The following is a 17,145-nucleotide window of genomic DNA, read 5'->3' on the forward strand; positions in this document are numbered from 1 at the left end:
TGTAGTGTGGAAGCAGAATGGCTGCGAAGAGCAAACGGCGAGAGAAAGCGGAGGAATTGGAGGAAAATGAAGAAGAAATGGGCGAAAACGCGAACGACGAAGGCGGGGATGACAAGGGCGAGTTCACCATGGAGACTGTCAAGCGGCTCGGAGGAACCAAGGTGAGGTTTTTACTGATTCAAAGAGGCTCTGTGTCTCATGCTGAGAGGGGGGGGACTAAAGTTACAGAGCCCAGCGAGTGATATTCACTCATAATAAAATAATGAGTGAGAACGGGGTGTTGAATACCTATTTATGTCGTTTCTACTTATTATTATTGTGTTATTATCAATGAGTGACCCCCAGCAGAGCTCAGTATGGGACAGAGTAGTTCCCCATGTGGAAAAGTGTATGTATTTAATGTGTTAAAATGCCAAAATGTAATATTTTCCATATGTTTCAATGATATTTCACTTGAGAAAATGTAATATTACTTGCTAACCCCCTTTGTCAATATACAGATATGAAACTATTTGCCTATTTGTTGTTGTTATTGTTCTATGTCATACACCCACACACCCACACACACACACAAATATATATTAATCTATGCTTTCTGCATATGCTTGTTTGTACAGGCTGACTTTGCCATGCTTGTTGGTCTGGATGAAAACAATGAGCTGATAAACGGTGGTAAGAAAGGTGCTATTGACGATTTGGAGGAGGGCGAATTAGAAGAGTTCATCACTAAGCTGGGCATCCGAAAATACGCGGACGAGCAGATTATTAAAGAGGACGGAGAAGACGAGGACCAAGAGGAGAAAGCCCAAGGACCTGCTGAGAAGGACGACGACAAGGAGGAAGAACCTGTAAGATCAACCGAAGAGAAGCAAGAAACCGAGCTCAAAAAGAAGAAGAAGAAGAAGGATAAAGAAGCGAAAAAGGTTGCTGCTGCTGGAAAGAAGGCCAAGCAGAGCGCCAGTGTGTTTGAATTTTACCCCAGACAGACGCTGCTGGTGAAACCCGGAGGAAAATGGTACGATGTGGAGTACACGTCAGAGACCAACTCTTCGGTTCAGGACGAGGCGCTGGTGGCTCAGTACAAGGCTTTGGCTCAGAAGCTCTTTGAATCTGAAGTTGAGCTTTACAAAACCAAGAAGAACTTTCAGAAGGGAGCCAACACGACCTGGATGAAGAGTGTAGTTTCCACGGGCACTCTCGCTGACAGGATGGCTGCGATGACTGTGTTGATTCAGGACGCTCCTGTGCATTGTCTGGAGCATATCGAAAGCTTGGTCACTTTGGTCAAGAAAAAGGGCAGTCGCCGAGAAGGCGTGATGGCAGTGGAGACCCTTAAGGAGCTCCTGCTATCTGACCTTTTGCCAGAGAACCGTAAACTTCGTGCCTTTTCACAGCGACCCTTCGACGAGCTGGAGGAGCGAGCCAGCGGTAACAGAGATGTCCGTGACCGGAGGTTGACCCTCTGGTACTTTGAGCACCAACTGAAGCTGCTGATGGTAGAGTTTGTGGTGGCTCTGGACTCTTTGGCCCATGATCCTGTGCTGGCCACCAAAATCAAGGCTCTGACCACTGCCCACGAGCTGCTGTGCAATCGTCCGGAACAGGAGAAAGCCCTACTGGCCCAAGTGGTCAACAAACTCGGAGATCCAGAGTACAAGGTCGCCTCCAAAGCCTCTTATCTCCTGGAGACGCTGCTCCACAGACACCCCAACATGAAAGTGGTGGTGTGCACAGAGGTGGAACACCTGATGTTCAGACCCAACATCAGCACCAAGGCCCAGTACTACGCCGCCTGCTTCCTCAACCAGGTTATGCTGAGCCACGAGGAGGCTGACCTGGCCACCAAGCTCATCACCGTGTACTTCACCTTCTTCAGAGTGTGTGTCCAGAAGAAGGACGTGGAGTCCAAGATGCTCAGTGCTCTGCTGACCGGAGTGAACCGGGCGTATCCCTACACGAAAGTAGGAGACGAGAAAGTGAGGGAGCAGCTGGACACACTGTTTAAAGTGGTGCACATTGTGAAGTTCAGCACTGCTTTACAAGCCCTAATGCTGCTGTTTCAAGTCATGGACTCGCAGCAGACCGTGTCAGACCGCTACTATGTAGCTCTTTACAGGTAAACACCAATATGAAGGTTCTAACAAAAGCCTTAAAGTAACACTAGGTAGCATTTCTAGCTTAAAATTACAGCTTCAAAAACATTGTGATACTGAACTTAAAACATTTACCCTCCGCTTCACAAATTCCTTTGCGAGAATTACTGAATTAGCATAGCATCGAAGCTAACCAGTGCCAAACGAGGCACTTACTTGTCGCAAAATGAAGCCGTTCTTCCTCAGGCAGCTGAAAGGTGTGACTGCGCCGTCTCAGAGCTCTGCATTCAGTTCAAAAACACAGCCATATGCATTATGTGAGTAATGAGTGTTTTCTCACACTGTAATCCTCCAAAAAGAGCAGCGGGGTTAGCATGCTATTATCATATGAACATGAACGGGTGGTCCACCAAGGGTCGCGGTCTGAGTCTCAGAGAGAGACGTGCCTCCTGTTACTTGGAGCGCCGACTCCAGAGGGTTAACACTGCAGAAACTGCACTATGTAACATTTGGAGGAGGGTCAGAACCACCCCTCCACCTCCCGCTCTATTCCAGGACAGTGATGTAAAAGTGAATTTCACTCTGCGGCTGTAGGTGGTAGGCGATTGTTTACAGGTTCATGTTCAAGGGTTTGTTGACACCCCTTTTGCTTTGTAAAGTCACCAACATTGTGACCATGTTTTTCTTAGCTGTGAAGTTTAACACGATACGAACTGGGATGTTCTGGATCTGCTCCAATGAGCTGCAGGTCACCATGTTCAATACACAGTCGTCTAGAGGCTTTAAAGCATTGGGAGCAGGGGAGCTGTGTTTATTGGAATGGTGGTGGGAGTTGGAGTGGTGTTAGTTACTGAGGACATCACTAAAGAATCCACTCTGTAGCTATGTAGTTTTTCACAGTACAGATGTAATGTGTGTGTGTTTTACAGGAAGCTGTTGGATCCAGGTTTGTCCGTGAGTTTGAGGCAGAGCATGTTCCTCAATCTTTTGTATAAATCTTTGAAAGCAGACATAGTTCTGCGAAGGATTAAAGCCTTTGTGAAGAGGCTCCTGCAGGTCAGCTGTGAGCAGAGTCCGACATTCGCCTGTGGAGCACTCTTCCTGGTGTCGGAGGTGATGAAGAGCAAGCCTGGCCTCAAGCTCCTCTTACAAGAAGAAGGGGTGTGTAGGGGTTTGTTTTTTTGTGTGTGTGAGTGTGTGTGTGAGTGTGTGTGTGTGTGAGAGTGTGAGTGTGTCTGTAGTGTGGTCAGCAATAATGGATCAACATTGTGGTGCAGCACTGTAGATGTTGTATGGGAATAATTTACAGTATATTACTTATGTCCACCATTTTATGTCACCATTTCTACTGGCTGCTATTGTGTCCTGTTTGATACCAGCATCTCTGTGTGTCTTATATATTCACAAATATCCACTACACCAGGAAGACGAGGAGGAAAGATTTCAGGACCTGAAAGCCGAAGATGATGATGATGAAGAGGAGAGATTTGTGGATGCTGATAAAGTTGAACAGGGACAGAGTGAAAAAACCGAGCAGCCCAAACCAACTGCATCCTGGGTACATCACCAAAATCTGGAGGGTAAGGTGGAACAACCCTAGTAAACACTAGACGCCCAAAAGTCTGTAGACATCCTTTTATTGTTCCCAGATACTGCTCTAAGGTACAGTCACCGTGGACTTTTAAGTTGCGCTCAGCTTGTATGTTCTCCATAGAAAAGCATTAGATGGAATGCCATGCTCTGGAGCAGCTGCTCATGAACCTGAAGTCTCCATGCCCAATGCCAAGCATCAGTAGAGGGGTATAAACCCAGTACGTTGAGCTGTGTTGGGATGCGTTGGAGTGGTGTTTGTAATAAAGCAGTAATCATCCAACATCTGCACCTGACCTCACCTTCTCATAGAAGGTGAAACTGCTACTGCAGCAGAGGGGCCAGATGTTCCTCACACACATCTGGATAATAACAGAGCTATAAAAGTAAAAGGAATGATGTTTCTGATTTCTGTGGGATTTGTGCTCAGTGTGAAACTGTATTTGTCTGAAATCTTTCTGGTGCAGGTGGCAAGAAGAAGCAGCTGTATGACCCCACCCACAGAAACCCTTTATACTGTGGAGCAAACTACACCACGCTGTGGGAGCTGCAGAAGGTATGAGAGAGTCTGTTTTGGTACTTTTTTTTTTTATTTTAAACGATGGCAATGGAGCTGTTTTTGTTGGTGTCTAATTTGGGTACTTTGCCTTTCGCAGCTCGCTCTTCATTTCCACCCCTCCGTGGCTCTCTTTGCGAGGACCATTATGCAGGTGAGTGATTTGAAGATGTGACCACGTTGTCTATAAACATTTCTTTCTTTTTATTTCATATTTTCTCTATTTTTTTGGCATTCTTTGTATCTTTAAACAAAGCTTTTGTCTGTTTTTTATGTTTATTAACTTTTATACGTATAAAGGGGTCTGACTGCATTAAAATAAAGTAGAACAATAACAACAAAACAATAAAAACAGTTGTTTACATCATAATAGGGCTAAAATTAATCGAAATCGACAGTCAGAACTTCTAATCAATATAATCTTGTCTATATCGATTATATCAATCTATGTCCCCACTGTGTGTTCATGTACTGTCCCTTTAACACCACATTACCATGCTTTAGTCACGTGATTCTGCCGCTATCTGCCACATGGTGGAGAACCTAAACACAGAGGCCAACCGAGCAACTACAGCACCTCGTACCAAAGAAAAACACAGCGTCTGTGGTTTGGACGTGTTATGTTTTGACACCGAACAAAAATAAGTCAATTGTAAACACTGAGAAAATACAGTTTCAGCCAAAGCACAGTGACACATCAAATATAAACAGAAAACAGAGGAACAAGCTCCCAGCGACATTAGAAAACACATCCCAGCTTTAAACTGGAGCATATTTACAGCACAAACCTCGTCACTGAACTATGAGGGTCAAAAATACTCAAACAAAATAATCGTTCATTAATCGTAATCGTGGTAAAACGTACAATTAATCGTGATATTGATCTGTGCTCATATCGACCAGCACTACCATCATACTACACATTACAATTCACTTTTGCAAGAAAAAACACTGAAGATTTAATTATTATAGAATATTTGTGTGTCCATGTTTGTTTTCTTTAGTATCCATATGCTCCAGTGTTCTATAAACATTCATTCATTCATTATCTGTAACCCTTATCCAGTTCAGGGTCACGGTGGGTCCAGAGCCTACCTGGAATCATTGGGCACAAGGCAGGAATACACCCTGGAGGGGGCTGTTTTACAAACGTGTCCTTTTTTTATTTTTACAGAGAGATTATGTTTACACTTCTGTCACTTCTCTTTCGTGTTTCCAGAATTATTATTTTGAATTTCTATTATTTTCTGTGTCCTCAGGGTGAGTTTATCCAGTACACAGGCGACCCTCTGCAGGACTTCACACTCATCAGGTTTCTGGATAGATTTGTGTTCAGAAACCCCAAACAAGTGAAGGGCAAACGTGAGTAAAATAACCCCAGTCTCATAAAAATACACCATCTCTTATTATCAGCATTAAGTCCCTCATATTCATTCTTTCTCTCTCTCTCACTCATTCTCTCTCTCTCACTCATTCTCTCTCTCTCTCTCTCTCTCTCTCTCTCTCTCACTCATTCTCTCTCTCTCACTCATTCTCTCTCTCTCACTCATTCTCACTCTCTCACTCATTCTCTCTCTCTCACTCATTCTCTCTCTCTCACTCATTCTCTCTCTCTCACTCATTCTCTCTCTCTCACTCATTCTCTCTCTCTCTCACTCATTCTCTCTCATTCTCACTCTCACTCATTCTCACTCTCTCTGTCATTCTCTCACTCTCGTTCTCATTCTCACTCTCTCTTGTTCTCATTCTCTCTCTCATTCTCTCTCTCTCTCTCATTCTCTCTCATTTTCACTCTCTCTCTCTCTCATTCTCTCACTCTCTCATTCTCACTCTCATTCTCTCTCTCTCTCTCATTCTCTCATTCTCTCTCTCTCCCTTATACTCTCTCTCTCACACTCTCTCTCTATCACTATCACTCACACTGTCTCTCTCTCTCTCTCTCTCACACTGTCTCTCTCATTCTCTCTCACACTTTCTCTCACAATGTCTCTATCTCTCTCTCGCTCTCTCTCTATCACTCACACTGTATCTCTCTCTCTCTCTCTCATTCTCTCTCTCCAGAAAACACAGAAGCCACTGTGATGCAGCCAAAGCACAAAAAGACCATGAATAACGTGCGGTCATTACCTGGTAAGTTTATATTTGATTAGAAATAAAGTAAGTAATAAATACAGGAAGTAAATTTATAAATCACCTTGATATTTTTTTGTTTACGTCCCAGTGAACTGTGAGGAGTATCTGGCCAAAGAAGAGAGTCAGATCCCTGTGGATGAACTGTTCTTTTACAGGTGAGTTTAACTAGCCTTTAATGTGGTATTTATGCATTATTTCCCAATACAGAAACATACAGTCGTGTGTAAACTGTTCATGGGGCCTGTGAAATTGACGGATGTCAGTTGTTCAGTGCCGTGCACAAGCTTTACCCAAAACAAACAACAGGTGACGCTACACACCGTTAAATGTTAAAGAATAGGTCAACATTAACACTTTTTCCAGCTTGATTGGGCCAGATATGAGCAGATTAACTGCTGGGGTTTGTGAGGTTCACAGCAGTGATCTTCTCTCTTTCCTGTGTTCAGATTCTTTAAGAAGCGTGCGGGAGAGAAACGGTGGCAGAAATCTCGTGGAGGAGATGACGAGAGTGTGGAAGATGTGGACGATGACGAGTTCGACCGGTTGCTTGGTGAGAACAGAGGCAATAAGTAGAGCATTAATGATCAGAAACAACACTGTTCTCTCAGTCTTCTGTAACGTTGTTATAACGGGCTTTTTCAGACACTTTTGAAGGGGACAGCTACTTCACGGATTTTAAGGACACTGACCTGGACTTTGCTGGGTAAGTGATCAGTGGTTGTGTTCGTACCAATGCTGCAGTGAATATGGACACATCGGTATTGATATGAATTATTTTTATTATTATTATTGCTATGAATTGTTGAGAGTGAAAGTGGCCTATAAACACACTATTAATGGTCGTTTATGAACATGATTTTTCTAAATGAACCAATGGTTCTACTCGTGATATTAAATATTGTAGGTGTGTTTTTGAGAGGAAAAGCAATGCAGTTATGAATAAACTGTGTATGATGTCAGAATAATGAAACAAATTCGGACCAATAGTAAACCTTTAGGCACATCTTATTCAGAGTTATTTTTATTTTTTTACCATTTTTAGCTCCATCCTTGATAACAAACATTGTTTGTTTATTTATTTATTTATTTATTTTAACAAAAACATGTCTGACAACAGTGTCTTGGATAAAAGTTACACTTTACAATTTACAACTATAGCATTTTCTGTATTAAACATAATTGGCTTGTGTTAAAGGAACACTATACAATATTTTTACCATAAAAACATAAGATTTTCTCTTTGAATTGATCATTTGGATTAAGCATCAAATCACAAATCGTTGATTATTTAGTGTGTGTGTGTGTGTGTGTGTGTGTGTGTGAGTCTGTGTGGGTGGGCAATGCGGCCATGTGATGGGTTAAAGGCTAAGCACCACTTAATGGACCTCCATGAATATTCCACATTATTGTAGTTACTGACAGATATAAGTATGAATTAAAATGAAAATAGCAGCTTAATTTGCTTTAAAACTGACAATTTTATTAAATTGACGGAAAAACCCGAGCTCTCTACGGAAACTCTCGAACGCAATCGTGACGTCACTGGTGGACAACAGCTGAACAACGCCGCGGTAAAACACCGTTATGACTGACTGTTATGACAGTATCTAGCTAAATAACCAACATTATTCATGACAATAGCCTAGTTTAGCGAGTCAAGCTAACGTTAGCTAACACCAACTAAAACAGGCGAAGTGAGTGTCCTTACCCTGTTTACCTCCATGTTACAGAGGCTCTTGACCAACGGTCTTTTAAACCTTATTCCTTGAATTACTAAGAAATAACATGTTTTCTGACTATCAATAAACACAAGTTAGGAACTCAAACTCCACTGTATTTATTTGTTTGACACTTTCATATCGCTGCTGCTTAGCCTTTAAAGGATTGTGTATGAAAGCATTACCTTCTATTAGGACCATCCATGTTGCAAGAAAAAAAAAAAATACAGGTGAAATTCAGCAGACATTTATTAGTCTTTGGGAAGTAACTCATAAGACTTTACGTGTTTTGTGGGGTTAGAGCAACAAGATTAACTTCAGCAAAAAGAAACAGAGATTTACCTTCTCAGGGGCTTTAATCCATCAAATGAAAATGACCTGATGGCACCAAACACTGGCCAGTATTTACGTTTCATTCCAGTAAAAATGTGCAGAAATGAAGGAAACCTGAGTTCGGTTTCTCTCTTGCAGTAATGTGAAGAGCAAGTCTAAGAACGATAAGAAGGCTGAGGACTTGGACTCTGATCTGGACAGCGACGACCTGGACGATGAGGAGGTCTCTCTGGGAAGCCTGGACGAAGTGGAATTTGGCGATGAGCTGGAGGAGGAAGGAGGGGAGTTTATGGACCCTGAGGGAGAAGAGGAGGAAGGTGGTGTGATCTTTTTAACTGTGTTTTGTTTTTTTTTAGTTAATGTTAGTTTATACTAATCCTGCTCCTATTATAAATAAATATATTGTGTTATTTTGCAGTTCCAGAGCTGGAGGAAGGTGATGGAGACTTTGATGGTGTGTTTCGTACACTTTTAAAAACATTGGATTAGTGATAGTTGATAAGTGTGTGGTTCCCTCACCTCTGAACTGATCTAATTAACTGTTAATTGTGCATGTGTTTGTGAAGATATGGACGAGGACATGGATGAGGACGAGGGGCCAGTAACTGAAACGAAACTGAAAAAAGGGCAAAAGAGGAAATCATTAGAGCAGCTCCACTTCCACAGAGCTCTGGGTGAGATTTTCCATCCCTTCAGATTATTATTTAACTAAGTATGTTGCCCTTTAAACATATGGAAAGATGTATAAAAATACTTATTTACAACATTTTATTATCTGTTCATTCATATATATATAAATAAATATAAATTATGACCTCTGGCCACTGTGACTAACTCACACTCTGAGATGTGAGTGGGTATGTTTACAGCAGACGTAGCACAGGTTCGTTTGATTGTTACTGGCCCACACCGCAGGGCCCATGAGGTTCCATGTCTCTAAGTCACTGACAGACACTGTACTATACAGTGAAACCTCTACTAACGAACTTTCCAAGATACGAACCGGGCATTTGTATATTTTTTGCCTTCACCAACGAACCATGACTCTAGAAACGAACCCGAGCCGGCGGCTGGAAATGGCCACTGACCCCAATAGGTGAGTCTCCCAGCGCTCAGACTTGAGTGAGCGTTTAAGATTAGCACATTGTAGCTTTAGCAATTTAGCATTAGTGTAAATAGCAGACACTGAAATTCGTGCTAAGTTAAGCCGTATCTACTCTTCGTTATTACACCCACCCCCCACCTCCCGTCATACAGCCAGTGCCTGTGTTACTCCTCCAGCCAGTCGTTTATTACTGTTACCACTGTATTTTTTTACTTTTAGTAACGCTACATGTACTTATTTTTTTACTAATTTGAGAGTGTTGTAAACATATATCAGTGCAAAAAGGGTGACTCTCGGGGTGGGGGCTGGAACCCATTAATTGCTTTTCCATTATTTTAAATGGGGAAAATTGACTCGAGAAATGAACTTTTCTACTTACGAACCGGGTCACGGAACGGATCAAGTTCGTAGGTAGAGGTTCCACTGTATTGATACTTGATGATGTGTAGCGTACCATTTTCATAATTATCAATTCTATTAAATCATCAAAATCATTGATTCCAGGCTGTTGATTGGTAGCGTACCTGGTAAACGACTCGTGGTTTAATACCAACACTTATAATAGTTTTCTGTTTCTTTGGTTTGAAATCAGGAAACAAGAAGAAGAAAGGAAAGAAGGACGACGCAGCTATATTTGCATCAGCAGAAGAGGTATAGTCTCTACTGAAACTTTCACTGACAGCTGCTGTAGTAACAGTGTAATGCCTGATGTCTCCTCGTTTTTGTTACAGTTTGGGGAACTGCTGGATGAAAACGTGGGTTCTAAGTATGACAGCCTTGGCATGAACGCAATGGCAAACAAAGACAAAGCCAGTGAGTATTCAACACAACTGTGTGAGGAAGGAGGGTGGGGCAGGTCATGAATTATACATTTTATTTGATCATTTTGGCTTGCTGCTCTACATTGTTTCTAAAGGGTGGAGTCACTGCTCTGTAACACTGACACACACCAGGGGGTTGACTCTCAAAGCACTTTCAGCTAAACCAGGATTTCTGACTAAGAATTGGTTTCAAATAACTAGTGCTGCCATGGGTAACCCATTTCCCAGGATTACTCTGCTGTAGGTACTCTTCATGATCAATGTCCCAAAGAAAGGTGACTAGAAATGTAATGGAAGTCCCTGAATGGTCAGAAATTTGGTCCTGGGCCAACTGGAATGGGGCTTCTGCTTCATGAGACAGACCCCTACTCACACTCACATAAATAAGCAACTTTCCATGACTCCTTATATAACGTCTGTATTTGTTAATCCATTCATTTTCTTTCCACTGTCCGTATCACCACTGAAAACCATGCTTCTCTTTTCCTCCCCAGGTGTTAAACAGCTGAAGTGGGAATCCCAGCGGGACGACTGGATCCAAGGCCGGGACGTGAAGACACTCCGGAGGAAAAAGGCCATGTTCAAGAAGAGGAAACCATTTGGAAAAGTCAAACCAGGCAAAAGAACTGTTGGCAGAAAGAAATAAGTCGGTCCCAGTGTGTCTGTGTGTTTTAATCCTGATTAGACCACGCCTCCTGGTCTGACTCCCGGACGCCATAAACCCCAGACCACTCGTTGGACTTGTAAAAAACTGAGAGGAAAAGAAAGAGGAGTGTTCAATTCATCAAGCAATTGTTGTTTTTAAATGTCAGATTGGTTTAAAAAAAACAGGTATATATAAAACAAAGTACATTTTGTAATAAATGTTATTTTCCACTTTATGACGTGAGCTACAATAGACCACTTTCAGAAACAAACTATGAGAACACAGTTTAGGACCGGCCGATAAGGAGAGGTAGTGTTATATCGATTAGTCACCTTCATGCTGTATGCATCATTAGCCTTAATTCCTTTTGCTGGATTTCAGGGAAATTGATACATCACTGCATCTAGTTTAAAGTGGAAAATGTACCTTCAAGAACTGATGGAAAGTATTTGTTCATCGTGCCTCTGAAATCTAAGAAAATGAAGCATAATCAGTGAATGTTTTCCCAGTAATAATTAATTCATACATCATTCTCATTTAAAATCAAAAACGTTCACCTCGGCTGGAGTTCATCTTATGAAACAGCCCATAGGCTGCAAACACACCAGCGACTTCTAGGAGAATGATTCCTTTAAATATCCTTCGGGCAATGGGTTCCATGGGCTTGGGGGCCATCTAGAGTGGAGAACACAGAAGTATTTCTGAAAGCAGTGTAAAGTACCAACGTGTGTTTTTGGACTGTGGGAGGAAACCCACGCAGACACAGAGAGAACACACCACACTCCTCACAGACAGTCACCCGGAGGAAACCCACGCAGACACAGGGAGAACACACCACACTCCTCACAGACAGTCACCCGGAGGAAACCCACGCAGACACAGGGAGAACACCCCACACTCCTCACAGACAGTCACCCGGAGGAAACCCACGCAGACACAGGGAGAACACCCCACACTCCTCACAGACAGTCACCCGGAGGAAACCCACGCAGACACAGAGAGAACACACCACACTCCTCACAGACAGTCACCCGGAGGAAACCCACGCAGACACAGGGAGAACACACCACACTCCTCACAGACAGTCACCCGGAGGAAACCCACGCAGACACAGGGAGAACACCCCACACTCCTCACAGACAGTCACCCGGAGGAAACCCACGCAGACACAGGGAGAACACCCCACACTCCTCACAGACAGTCACCCGGAGGAAACCCACGCAGACACAGGGAGAACACCCCACACTCCTCACAGACAGTCACCCGGAGGAAACCCACGCAGACACAGGGAGAACACACCACACTCCTCACAGACAGTCACCCGGAGGAAACCCACGCAGACACAGGGAGAACACACCACACTCCTCACAGACAGTCACCCGGAGGAAACCCACGCAGACACAGGGAGAACACACCACACTCCTCACAGACAGTCACCCGGAGGAAACCCACGCAGACACAGGGAGAACACCCCACACTCCTCACAGACAGTCACCCGGAGGAAACCCACGCAGACACAGGGAGAACACACCACACTCCTCACAGACAGTCACCCGGAGGAAACCCACGCAGACACAGGGAGAACACCCCACACTCCTCACAGACAGTCACCCGAAGGAAACCCACGCAGACACAGGGAGAACACACCACACTCCTCACAGACAGTCACCCGGAGGAAACCCACGCAGACACAGGGAGAACACCCCACACTCCTCACAGACAGTCACCCGAAGGAAACCCACGCAGACACAGGGAGAACACACCACACTCCTCACAGACAGTCACCCGGAGGAAACCCACACAGACACAGGGAGAATACATCACAATCCTCACAGACAGTCACCCGGAGGAAACCCACGCAGACACAGGGAGAATACACCACACTCCCCACAGACAGTCACCCGGTGTGGGACTCCAGGTCCCTGGAGCTGTGCGAGTGCGACACTACCTGCTGCACCACCGTGCCGCCCCCGTTCCATGTCATGCCTCCCTAATAATTTCTGAGTTTTCTACATTTGTAACCCTCTACAAGTTTTACTTTCCTTTCCAACACTTATCCCACAGTGCGATCTTATATTTTAGTATAACTCAATATACGAAACATGAAACATTGAATATAAACCCACAATTCCAATACTGGTCTATCTCTGCTCTAAACGGGTACCATTTAGTATTTATTCCCATTCAGTGGTCGGTTTAGCCCCGCCCATTCTCACTGATGTTATAAGGAGTGTTTCACCTGCACTGCTTTGTAAACTAGGCAAATTACGAGCCAGCCAATCAGAACAGTTCATTTACATGTTGCGGTCTTGACGAACAGAATGACAACCTCTTTCGTTCTAAGACACAAAAGAAAGACGAAACATTCGGGCGAAATCTGCTACATACAAAACAACAAGAAAACGACGTACGTGGATTTTGAAGGAAAAAGAAATGCAAGTACAAGGTAACGTTGACCCTTTAACTCCCACAACGGGGTGTTCCACAAAGCAGGACTTCTTTGTTGAACCAGAAAACTTGAGCTCACATGAATGTTAGTTCTGCTTTGAGGAATACCCCCCAGTAGCTGTCTGTTTTACACCTGTAAATGATGCGGTAATTTCATTTTATTCATTCAGATCCATTACTGAACACGAAGCTTAAACAGAACCCAAAATATGACTAAATATTCGCCACCAGCTTCTTGTTAAATCTTCTTGTCCGTTTCAAATGGACAACAATTACTTTCTCTATTTAAGTTTCCAACAGGGATTTAACCAACAGCTTAATATACGCTTTTATAATACAGTCTTTAAGGAGCTGAACATTTTTATTAGAGGAGAACAACGCAAAAAATGCGGAGGGAAAATATCTTAAACTGTAAACGATGTGATATAAATATTAAAAACACTGCTAGTTCACACTCACCTTCAAGATTTCATTTGGTACACAATAAGAGTCCTGGCTACGGAGACCCAGCTGGACCAATATACTCTCATTCAATCCAAACAGAAATAAAACCGAAGAAAAAACGTAAGGAATAAACATATATTATTTATTTTTATCGATAAACTTATAAATAAGTAGATTGTAATCATCATGTTTTAAAACAGATAAATAATTAAATAAATAATTAAATAAATAAATATCGGAGCCTGTGAGTTAAATTTTTGGTCAGCAGGTGTCGCTGTGCGTAAGGGAAAAAAAATAAATGATCATTTTCAGGAAACATTAGGTATAAAAATGTAAAGTAATCTGCTGAATTTACTGCAGTGATCTGTGGTTATTGTTAACGTTTAAACGGCCCTGGGGGCTACTGAGTGGTGCAGGACTATAGTCTGTGTGCATTAAACTTCAGCCATGTGCAGCTGGGAGTTCAAGGGAACACTGTTGACCTCTCTCTGCCTGGGTAGAATAGGAATAGCCCTCCTTCTCCCTCTCCCTCCCACTTAGTGTCATGTTAGCCAGTGCAGGCATCTGTTAAATGGCATAATACACAGCAGTCACCCAGGTTAGATCAACACAGTTAGTGTTCATATATTTCATTCATTGTCTGTAACACTTATCCAGTTCACGGTGGGTTCAGAGCCTATGTGGAATCATTGGGCACAAGGCAGGAATACACCCGGAAGTCCTTCACAGGGCAACACACACTCACAGATTCACTCACACACTCACACCTATGGACACTTTTGAGTCGCCAATCCACCTACCAACGTGTGTTTTTGGACTGTGGGAGGAAACTGGAGCACCCGGAGGAAACCCACGCAGACACAGGGAGAACACACCACACTCCTCACAGACAGTCGCCCGGAGGAAACCCACGCAGACACAGGGAGAACACACCACACTCCTCACAGACAGTCGCCCGGAAGAAACCCACGCAGACACAGGGAGAACACACCACACTCCTCACAGACAGTCGCCCGGAGGAAACCCACGCAGACACAGGGAGAACACACCACACTCCTCACAGACAGTCGCCCGGAGGAAACCCACGCAGACACAGGGAGAACACACCACACTCCTCACAGGCAGTCACCTAGAGCGGGAATCGAACCCACAACCTTCAGGCCCCTGGAGCTGTGTAACTGCGACACTACCTGCTGCACCACCGTGCCACCCACAGTTAGTGTTACATTTGAAAATGAACAATTTAATACTAACAGCATTGATTTAACTTTGAGAAATGTCTGAGCAGTTAGCATTATCCTCTAAGGCCATTTCACAATTGGAGGATAATTTAGACATCAGTGTTCGAAATATGTACTTTCTTAAAAACACATATTTGCAGCTGTATCCTTGGTAACACAGTAGAGTGTATTAGCAGAGTGAATTGGCAAATACAGAATCAAAATATTCAAATTAAAGATGGGACTCCTTTTTCTCCTGGCCATGCTCTTAGAGTCTTGGTGATGAAACCTTGTTTATCATGTTGCTTACTGGATTTTCTTTTCCATTAGCAAGGTATGTTTCTTTAATTAAACATGTCCTGGTAACAGGGTCGCACTGATTTTGTGGAAGGCAGCTTAATGTAAAAAATATTATTTAAAAAAGTAATAAATATAAAAGGTGTCTGTTCTTAAATAACACGTGTCAATCAAACCATGCAAAGAAACGAGATATGAAACGTTATTTGTATTATTAGTATGTACCGATATTCTTTGTAAATCTGTAGTGGGAAAAAAAATCTTCTGTTGATGAAAAAAATGAGCTGTTGTCTCAGCTAACAGGGGGAATTGGCAGTCACTAAAATATTTGTAATAACATAAAAAATTAAAAAGAAATATAATAATATTAATAAGGCGGAACGGTGGTGCAGCAGGTAGTGTAGCAGTCACACAGCTCCAGGGACCTGGAGGTTGTGGGTTCGATTCCCTCACTGTCTGTGAGGAGTGTGGTGTGTTCTCTCTGTGTCTGCATGGGTTTCCTCCGGGTGACTGTCTGTGAGGAGTGTGGTGTGTTCTCCCCGTGTCTGCGTGGGTTTCCTCCGGGTGACTGTCTGTGAGGAGTGTGGTGTGTTCTCCCTGTGTCTGCGTGGCTTTCCTCCGGGTGACTGTCTGTGAGGAGTGTGGTGTGTTCTCCCTGTGTCTGCGTGGGTTTCCTCCGGGTGACTGTCTGTGAGGAGTGTGGTGTGTTCTCCCCGTGTCTGTGTGGGTTTCCTCCGGGTGACTGTCTGTGAGGAGTGTGGTGTGTTCTCCCCGTGTCTGCGTGGGTTTCCTCCGGGTGACTGTCTGTGAGGAGTGTGGTGTGTTCTCCCCGTGTCTGCGTGGGTTTCCTCCGGGTGACTGTCTGTGAGGAGTGTGGTGTGTTCTCCCCGTGTCTGCGTGGGTTTCCTCCGGGTGACTGTCTGTGAGGAGTGTGGTGTGTTCTCCCCGTGTCTGCGTGGGTTTCCTCCGGGTGACTGTCTGTGAGGAGTGTGGTGTGTTCTCCCCGTGTCTGCGTGGGTTTCCTCCGGGTGACTGTCTGTGAGGAGTGTGGTGTGTTCTCCCCGTGTCTGCGTGGGTTTCCTCCGGGTGACTGTCTGTGAGGAGTGTGGTGTGTTCTCCCTGTGTCTGCGTGGGTTTCCTCCGGGTGACTGTCTGTGAGGAGTGTGGTGTGTTCTCCCCGTGTCTGCGTGGGTTTCCTCCGGGTGACTGTCTGTGAGGAGTGTGGTGTGTTCTCCCTGTGTCTGCGTGGGTTTCCTCCGGGTGACTGTCTGTGAGGAGTGTGGTGTGTTCTCCCCGTGTCTGCGTGGGTTTCCTCCGGGTGACTGTCTGTGAGGAGTGTGGTGTGTTCTCCCCGTGTCTGCGTGGGTCTCCTCCGGGTGCTCCGGTTTCCTCCCACAGTCCAAAAACACACGTTGGTAGGTGGATTGGCGACTCAAAAGTGTCTGTGTGTGTGTGTGTTGCTCTGTGAAGGACTGGCGCCCCCTCCAGGGTGTATTCCCACCTTGCGTCCAATGATTCCAGGTAGGCTCTGGACCCACTGCGACCCTGAACTGGATAAGGGTTACAGATAATGGATGGACGGATAATAATAAGAAGAAGAAGAAGAAAAGAAGGAGAAATGTATATTCATTGTTCATTTTGCTAAGCGGAGGGAATGTCGCAGAGTGCTGAATTCAAACTAAACTAACTGATCTACTTTATCATAGAACAGAATGCAATAGAATACAAAATAATACTGAAT

At 44.0% G+C, this 17,145-nt stretch overlaps 3 protein-coding genes across 5 annotated transcripts in view; 2 read left to right on the forward strand and 1 right to left on the reverse strand.

The window, feature by feature from the left end:
* Positions 1-10,995, forward strand: cebpz (CCAAT enhancer binding protein zeta). Its single transcript, XM_066676678.1, has 17 exons — positions 1-161; positions 618-2,116; positions 3,023-3,254; positions 3,517-3,673; positions 4,151-4,239; positions 4,340-4,393; positions 5,499-5,601; positions 6,301-6,369; positions 6,461-6,527; positions 6,819-6,922; positions 7,015-7,075; positions 8,562-8,740; positions 8,842-8,877; positions 8,990-9,097; positions 10,121-10,179; positions 10,260-10,341; positions 10,844-10,995. The coding sequence occupies exons 1-17, from the start codon at positions 18-20 to the stop codon at positions 10,993-10,995; spliced, it is 3,195 nt and encodes a 1,064-aa protein (XP_066532775.1). The 5' UTR covers positions 1-17.
* On the reverse strand, positions 10,962-13,934 carry LOC136701899 (protein CEBPZOS-like). 2 transcript variants are annotated; one of them, XM_066676682.1, is made up of 4 exons: positions 13,903-13,934; positions 11,553-11,670; positions 11,422-11,466; positions 10,962-11,100 (listed from the first exon to the last, which is right to left on the reverse strand). In XM_066676682.1, exons 2-4 carry the CDS (start codon positions 11,668-11,670, stop codon positions 11,021-11,023), a joined length of 243 nt encoding a protein of 80 aa, XP_066532779.1. In that variant the 5' UTR covers positions 13,903-13,934; the 3' UTR covers positions 10,962-11,020. The 2 variants fall into 2 exon arrangements, with proteins under 2 accessions (XP_066532779.1, XP_066532778.1); XM_066676681.1 differs by lacking the exon at positions 13,903-13,934 and adding an exon at positions 12,944-13,061.
* LOC136701898 (hepatocyte nuclear factor 3-beta-like) overlaps positions 13,260-17,145 on the forward strand; it is a 15,302-nt gene continuing 11,416 nt past the window's right edge. For both annotated transcript variants that reach the window (XM_066676679.1, XM_066676680.1), the window contains exon 1: positions 13,260-13,441. The gene's annotated coding sequence lies outside the window, so the exon portion shown is untranslated. The remainder of the gene's footprint in view (positions 13,442-17,145) is intronic.

The sequence above is a fragment of the Hoplias malabaricus genome, chromosome 7 (genome assembly GCF_029633855.1).
Source record: "Hoplias malabaricus isolate fHopMal1 chromosome 7, fHopMal1.hap1, whole genome shotgun sequence".
NCBI lineage: Eukaryota > Metazoa > Chordata > Actinopteri > Characiformes > Erythrinidae > Hoplias > Hoplias malabaricus.

Excerpts from the sequence above, each read along its gene's own strand:
- cebpz (XM_066676678.1), top strand. The coding sequence starts at position 18 with ATGGCTGCGAAGAGCAAACGGCGAGAGAAAGCGGAGGAATTGGAGGAA. Across the intron at positions 3,255-3,516 it reads TCCTCTTACAAGAAGAAGGG|GAAGACGAGGAGGAAAGATT; the intron begins GTGTGTAGGGGT and ends CCACTACACCAG. Across the intron at positions 10,180-10,259 it reads TATTTGCATCAGCAGAAGAG|TTTGGGGAACTGCTGGATGA; the intron begins GTATAGTCTCTA and ends TTTTTGTTACAG.
- LOC136701899 (XM_066676681.1), bottom strand. The coding sequence starts at position 12,979 with ATGACATGGAACGGGGGCGGCACGGTGGTGCAGCAG. Across the intron at positions 11,467-11,552 it reads TAAGATGAACTCCAGCCGAG|ATTTCAGAGGCACGATGAAC; the intron begins GTGAACGTTTTT and ends TCATTTTCTTAG. Across the intron at positions 11,101-11,421 it reads CTTTCCATCAGTTCTTGAAG|TTTTTTACAAGTCCAACGAG; the intron begins GTACATTTTCCA and ends TTTTCCTCTCAG.